At 40.8% G+C, this 7,500-nt stretch overlaps 1 protein-coding gene across 1 annotated transcript in view; it reads right to left on the bottom strand.

Annotated features, from left to right (window-relative positions):
• Window positions 1-5,721, bottom strand: part of SerT (Serotonin transporter) — a 70,677-nt gene extending 64,956 nt beyond the window's left edge. The window contains exons 1-2 of the mRNA XM_086531655.1: window positions 5,694-5,721; window positions 1,963-2,489 (exon numbers count right to left, since the gene is read on the bottom strand). Coding sequence (XP_086387781.1) covers window positions 1,963-2,489; window positions 5,694-5,706 — 540 coding nt within the window. The 5' untranslated portion in view covers window positions 5,707-5,721. The remainder of the gene's footprint in view (window positions 1-1,962; window positions 2,490-5,693) is intronic.
• Between the last annotated feature and the right edge of the window lie 1,779 nt (window positions 5,722-7,500).

Raw genomic sequence — 7,500 nt, 5'->3', positions numbered from 1 at the left:
AGAAATGGGTGATTCCACAGTGCAAGATGCGTCATTAACCGTTGCTACATATGGGGGGGGGGGGGTACGAATTTACTTATTTATGGAGTAGTTTATTTATGGAGTTTTTTTATTTAGTAATTTATTCATGGAGTAGATGTGAATCAAAGGAATTTACTTATTTATGGAGCAGTTTATTTATGGATTTTATTTTTATTTAGTAATTTATTCATGGAGTAGATGTGAATCAAAAGAGTTTACTTATTTATGGAGTAGTTTATTTATGGAGTTTTTTTATTTAGTAATCTATTTATGGAGTAGATGTGAATCAAAGGAATTTACTTATTTATGGAGCAGTTTATTTATGGAGTTTTTTTATTTAGTAATTGATTCATGGAGTAAATGCGAATCAAAAGAATTTACTTATTTATGGAGTTATTTTTTATTTAGTAATTGATTTATGGAGTAGATGCGAATCAAAAAAGGAAATTTGCATACCCTACTGTGCCCTTAGACTTACATATTTACTTCCTTATTTCACTTGCTTTCAGGTTGAGTTAATGATTATTTGGGTTAACGGGTCTCACTGGCCTTGGGCTGAACTAATATTCTTCTAATTAAAATAATTCTTCTAATTAATGCTAGTTAATCTTAGTTGATCTTGGTTGCGTGGGTGGCAGTAATCCAGATGGCATTTGATGGATGGGTGACAGACTGATGCAAGGCTGAGTTCCAATCACGTCTATTTATTAGGTTGTAAAATTTCTCTATAAATCTATCTGCACCGTTAGATTACTTTGACTTTTGACTTTTATTAGAGGATTTTATTGCCGATCAAGCTCCTTGAATTTGATCAATTTAGATGATTTTTAAATTCTTGGGAAAAGTTCTAATGGAGCTGTTTAATTAAAGTGTTGAGTGTCACCCGTTCGAATTTGTAGAGTGAATTGGATCAGTTATAAGTAGAATTAATTAGATCAGTTATAAGTAAAATGAATTAGATCAGTTATAAGTAGAATTAATTAGATCAGTTATATGTAGAATGAATTAGATCACTTATAAGTAGAATGAATTAGATCACTTATAACGATATATAAGGTTGAATCTCCCTAAAGGTGGTTAAATGCAACTTGATAAGCGAAGCACGAATAATCAGTCCTATATGCGGATATTTAGAAGCTAGATTTCTGTAATAGGTTAGGTTAAGTTAGGTTAGGTGGCTATAAAAGTATGAAAGGCAAGTTAGCATTTTAGTTTATGAAGGACGCTAGTACAAAATCATCCTTCAGTAAACAAGAGGCCTAAGTAGCTTAATTATATTTATTACCATCTTTTATAGATTAATATTCCTCGCATTACGATACAAAAATATTTCATGTATTCTCATATCTTCATACAACAATTTGCAACCGCGATTTGAGTAGATGAAATACAAACAGCGAAAGATCAGTGTTATGAGAGTGAATTTAGTACAGACAAATATGACAGGTGGCATAGTGTGTGTGTATATATATATATATATAAATAAATATATATATATATATATATGTATATATATATATATATATATATATATATATATAAATGATGACATTATGTTGCCAAAGACTGGATATCCTGTGTTAAAAGGTATGCAAACAGTCAGCCGAAGATATTGAGAAAGAGGGATAGAGTGGGGGAAGAGAGAGGGGGGGGGGAAGAGGGAGAGAGAGAGAGAGAGAGAGAGAGAGAGAGAGAGAGAGAGAGAGAGAGAGAGAGAGAGAGAGAGAGAGAGAGAGGAAGAGAGAGAGAGAGAGAGAGAGAGAGAGAGAGAGAGAGGAGAGAGAGAGAGAGAACAGGGCACTGTAGAAAAGCGAAAACAGAGATGACGAGACAAGAAGGATAAGAAAAAGACAGAGAGAGGGAAATAAAGAATAAGAGAAGAATAAATAAGAATAGCAGACAAGCACATACAGACATAAATGACCTTCCCCTCGCACTCACCGTGACCTTGCCCGAGGCGAGACTGGCGACCTGGTACGGTGGCGGAGGGTCAGAGTTCGGAGGCGAAGACACCGGCACGGCGGACGTGTCGGTCTTGGCCTGCTCGCACTGGGTCACATCAGGTCGGTTGGAGTCGGTCGTCGGGTTGGCCTTACCGGAGTCGGGGGCGTTGAGGTGGGCGGCGGCGTGGGTGGGGGAGGTGTTGGCATTGGAGGAGGGCGCGGTGGCGCTGGCGGCGACGGCGGCGGAGGCGGAGGAGGCGGGGAGGGACGTCGGGCCGAGGGACTCGTCTGGTTTGCGCGGCGATGGGGACGAAGCCATGGGGTTCTCCGTGACGCTGACGATGTTGGGCGTCGGGGCGGGGTTGGGGTTGGGGGTGGGGGTGGTGGTGGCGTCGGTGGAGGAGGAGGAGGAGGAGGAAGGGGCGTGAGCGGGCGGGGGGCGGGAGCGGGCGGGGGGCTGGGCGGCCTCCATGCGGGCGGGCATGTAGGTGGACAGAGCACTCAGAAGCTCAGCCACCACGCCTACTGCAAGACAAAAGGACCTTTGTAAGCACGGCGCCGGTGGAATTCAATCCGCGAGGTTAATCAGTGGAAGGAATGGATATGGCTGTTATGTTACGATCATATTTCTATCACAATTCTATCACTATTACCAATTATATTATCAATATTACCTCCTCCCTTGACAACACAAATTGCAACGACTCTATACAGAGAAAAAAAAAACAGAAATGAAGCCAAAAGTCTAAATAAAAAGCTAAAAAAAATCATAAAGTCAAAATAAAAGGCTCCAATGCTCAATGAGCCGCTTATGTACCATGAGGTTCATGGTATATAAAATCGTCAATAAAAATGAATAACCGTGTAATCCTTTGTAACAAGGCATTGTGGAGTCATTTTTAACATTATGGACGAGGTCGCTTCCTCGGCCGGTTTAGCTTTATGGCTCATCATGAGCGGGAAACTGAGTGTATTATCGAGTGATTCACTCAATTTAGTCTCTATAACGTTCCTCAGCAGGTGATATAAGAAGACACTGGCTTTACCTCAGGGATTTTTCTTCTATGTATGTCTATCAATATATTTTTTTTTTATCTATTATTTTCATTAATCAATAAATGGAGGGTTATGTTGCATTGCTATATCCTGCGAGAATCATGCATGCACTCTGACCCTGTTTTTTTCTCCCTCGCAACCTCGCATTCACGTAGGAAGAATACCCTCCTAGTGACCAAAATCTAAGGTTCCTTCACGCCTAAATTGATACTTGGCAGCTCCGGCGGCCGCCCTTATACTAAAGCTGGCCTATACATAAACAAGAAAATTGGTTCGGCTCCCACATCGAAACCTGATTGGCAGCCGCAAGGAGGGTGGTGATGATGGTTGTAAATTGGCGAATGAAATACAGCGGCTGCCTTTGTTTGTTGTAGCTCATTCTGACTGCGAGGAGATATACCCGTAGCGACGCCTCAGCAAATTCATTAGCGCCGACCTCCGGAGCCAATCAAGAAAGTTACCCAAGTCGGAATGGTGTATCATTATATTACAAGTATTTTCCGGAGAAGTGTATTCGAGTTGATCATTTAATTACTGACACTTTGCAAACACGGGAAAGAAAAAAAAAGGCGATTATTGCGAGGGGATTGTTGAAGCTTGTTGCGTCACCCGGTGAAAATAACGGAAAAGAGAAAACCGTTAGCGACCGTTGGGAAGAAATATGTAACGGTGAGGCGACCGTTGGCGAACGAACGAGGTATGAATTTCGAAATATGAATATATCTGACGGGTGACTGAACGGTTGGGTGACTATGAGCCCAAGGGATGGTGTCAGTGTTGGTAAAAAAAAAGAAAAGAAAAAAAGTGACAACCAAAGAAAATGAGGAGAGATTACCGCCCACCATCGATTGATAGCGTCAGTGAAAGGAAAGAGGTGCTAACTTTATTAAACAAATAACGGATATTTTTGAATTTAGATAACTTATTCTATCCAACAAAAATAATAATAAATATCATATTAATATCTAATATCTAATAACACTTTTCTTTTTGGTATCATGTTAAAAAAAAAAAAAAAAAAAACTTTTGCGCTCGTGTTATTCTCATTTATCAAGCAAACAACAACCTACGAAAACATTTTTCATTAGCAAAGCGAGCTCTCCACATTTCCGAGGGATATTTTCCCTTCGCTCGGCGCCTGAGCCTCCAAAAGTTAAGATCAAAGGCCATTTATATAGGATTCCCAACGATGAACACCAATATCCTATTACATCATGATTATGAACCTGATTGGTCGTACGTATTCCCAGGTCAGCACGAATGCTCAGTTCCCGTCAACAGTAGTTATATTAAGTTTACGCTAGTTATATTCGCTTAGAAGTATTCGAGGCAGAAATCTTTGGATCATATTGCGTCGATGTTAAAATCGATTGGAAATATCTGCTTTTCAAACCTTTATTCTTACCCATACCTCCATGTGACCATTTCTTAAAACAAGAATATCACAGAGAAATAATAATAAAAAGTCTCGAAAATTATTCAAATTTGTAATAGGAATGTTCCAAGGCTTCCTGAATGAACAGCCTTATCAATATGGCAAATCCAGTTTCACAGCGGAACGCCGGCCCTCTTCGCTCCCTGTAATTTCCCGCCAAAAGGACGAAGCCAAACAAGTGACGATCGCGGGCCCTTGTGTGCTTAACTTGTCAGAGACGACCACTACGCCTCTTGACATATCATTTTTATTCCAAATTTTCTTTGATGTCAGTATTCGGATCATATATATATTTTTTTATTGTGTGTGTGCCTGGAGGGAAATGTCATATTAAGGATATGAATGTATGTTTCGTATGGTGGCAAAACTTTTAGTTGATGTATGATGGAACTAATCATCTGTATTTCATTTTGTGTGTGTGAGGCAACAGATGGGCCAAGCGGTGGAGAGAGAGAGGGAGAAGGAGAGAGAGGGAGAGAGAGAGAGAGAGAGAGAGAGAGAGAGAGAGAGAGAGAGAGAGAGAGAGAGAGAGAGAGAGAGAGAGAGAGAGAGAGAGAAAGAGAGAGAGAGATTGAATGACAGACAACGAAAGAAAGAAAGAGAGAGTGAAGGGAGGAGAGAAAGAGAAGAATTTAACTTCTAGACAGATGGAAATATAGAAAAGATGAACAGATATGTAAACTGACCCGCAGACCAATAGAAGAGGAAGGAGAGAGAGAGAGAGAGAGAGAGATGTTGGTAGGAAGGAAAGAGAGAAGAGTTAAGGAGAGAGGGTGGAGAGAGAGAGAGACGGTAAAGCTAGAGAAAAAATAATGGAAGAAGCATGAAATAGAGACAGGGATGGAGGAAGGGGAAGAAGAAGAAAGAGTGATAAGGGAGCTAGACATACAGATAAGAAAGACAGGAAGAGGAGGAATAGTGAAAAGTCTGAAAAAAGAACCAAACATACACACAGTAAGGAAGGGAAACAGACAAGAAAGAAAACTATGAGAATGGTAAATTAGATACAGAGAGAGAGAGAGAAAGAGTAAGAGTGAGAATGAGAACAATAATGAGAAATAGGAAGAGAGGGAGGGAGAGCGAGTGAGAGAGAGAAAGTGAATGAGAGAGTGAGAAAGTGAGTGAGAGTATGTGTGTGTGGGAGAGTGAGACAGAGAGAGATAGATAAACTGTCAGACATAGAGGATGGATGAGAAAATAAAAATAAAATAAAGACAAAACCAATTAGAGTTACTCACAATATCTACACATATGTCGGCAGTATTTCTTAACGATTTCTTAACGATCATTCCTGAAAACCAATATACAAAAGAAGACAACCTAAAGTAAAAACAAAACAAAAAAACACCTTCCACTTTCACAAAAAAAAGCTAGTCTATAAACAAGTCAAGACGGAAACCTATACTTCGACATCACACTAAAAGCCCGGTAGATTGGCAAGATGTTGAACCCCCGCTCACCTGATTAGAGAAAATGTTTTAAAAACCCGAGTGAAAACTCAATTAGAAGCACCGTCAGACAAGAATATATCCCGATGGAGTCAGGGAGCAGTATTAGATGCAGGGAAAGAGAAAAGGGGGGGAGGAGGAGGAGGAGATAGGTAGGTAGGGGGTGGCAGGGTGTGGAAATAGTGGCAAGGAATATGTGGATAGAATTCTATGGGCAGGGGATGGCATAGTAAGATAATCTTGGCGTGATTTGTAACAAGGTGACAGGTGACAGACTTCGGGACAGGGCAAAAGAGAGAGAGAGGGGGGGGGGGGATGGCATGGTAGAAAAAAATACGAACAGGGGAAGAGAGATAGATAGAGAGAGGAGGGGGGGATGGCATGGTAAAAAAAAAAGATACAATGACAGAATTACGAACAGGGGAAGAGAGATAGAGAGAGAGGAGGGGGGGATGGCATGGTAGAAAAAATACAGTGACAGAATTACGAACAGGGGAAGAGAGAGAGATAGAGAGAGGAGGGGGGGGTGGCATGGTAAAAAAAAATACAATGACAGAATTACGTACAGGGGAAGAGAGAGAGAGAGAGAGAGAGAGAGAGAGAGAGAGAGAGAGAGAGAAAGAGAGAGAGAGATAAAGAGAGAAAGAGAGAAAGAGAGAGAGAGAGAGAGAGAGAGAGAGAGAGAGAGAGAGAGAGAGAGAGAGAGAGAGAGAGAGGCCGGGGATGGCAGGGTAGGAAAAGGGGGCAGGGGAAGAGTAATCCACATGTGCAGGGGGTGGCATGTTAGAAATAATATAGTGACAGAATTCAGAACCTGTGAAAAGAAAGAGAAAAGAGATAGGTAGGAAATTATATAGTGATAAGATGTAGTGACGAAGGAAAATAAATTTTACATAGGCATAGGATACCAAGATAAAAAATATTGTGATAATGTTAGTGACAGGGGAAAGGTGATCATATTAAGGCAAAGGTTGGTATGATGAGAATATAGTGATAGAATAATGGATGGAAAGAGAGATATAGAGAGAGGTAAGAATGCCCAAAAAAGAAAAAGAAAGTGACGAGATAAAGGAATTCTTCTATAGAGGCACGTTGAAAAAGACAGTGAATGGGAAAATGGAAGGATATGAAATGCGTGATGGTGACATACTGGCGTTTGAAATTAGAGACCGGGCAATAAGGTTAGGAGGGAGTGGCGATCCAAACAAATAAACAAAAGCAGGGAGAATATGATGCATACGGGGATTTAGGGTGATTAAAGAATTAAAAGATAGAGTGACGGAGTAGCAGTGAAGAGGGGAGGAGGGAGAGAGATGGGGAGGGGTGGGTGGGGGGGGGTATTGTAACGATTCGGTATGTAGTTCGTTTAAGGATTCGAACAACATGGGCGCCGCACCTTAGTTATTTAGTAATGCTGAATGACGCCCGTATTACCTTTGAATATAGCTTTTGAAATGTCATGACGAAATATATCCGGCGTGCAAAAGGTCACACGTCTGAAATACTTTTCTCTCTGTATTCCTCCGCGCCTTTCCTTAATCTCCCGCCTTAAACTCTCTTACAAAGCCACGGCACTACTTTTTTTGTTTTTTTTTTA

Source organism: Penaeus japonicus, unplaced genomic scaffold (genome assembly GCF_977035675.1).
Source record: "Penaeus japonicus unplaced genomic scaffold, GWHDUDI00000001_assembly GWHDUDI00000036, whole genome shotgun sequence".
In the NCBI taxonomy this organism is placed as follows: Eukaryota; Metazoa; Arthropoda; class Malacostraca; order Decapoda; family Penaeidae; genus Penaeus; species Penaeus japonicus.
The sequence above is the reverse complement of the archived record's forward strand: the minus strand, read 5'-3'. Positions and strand labels throughout refer to the sequence as shown.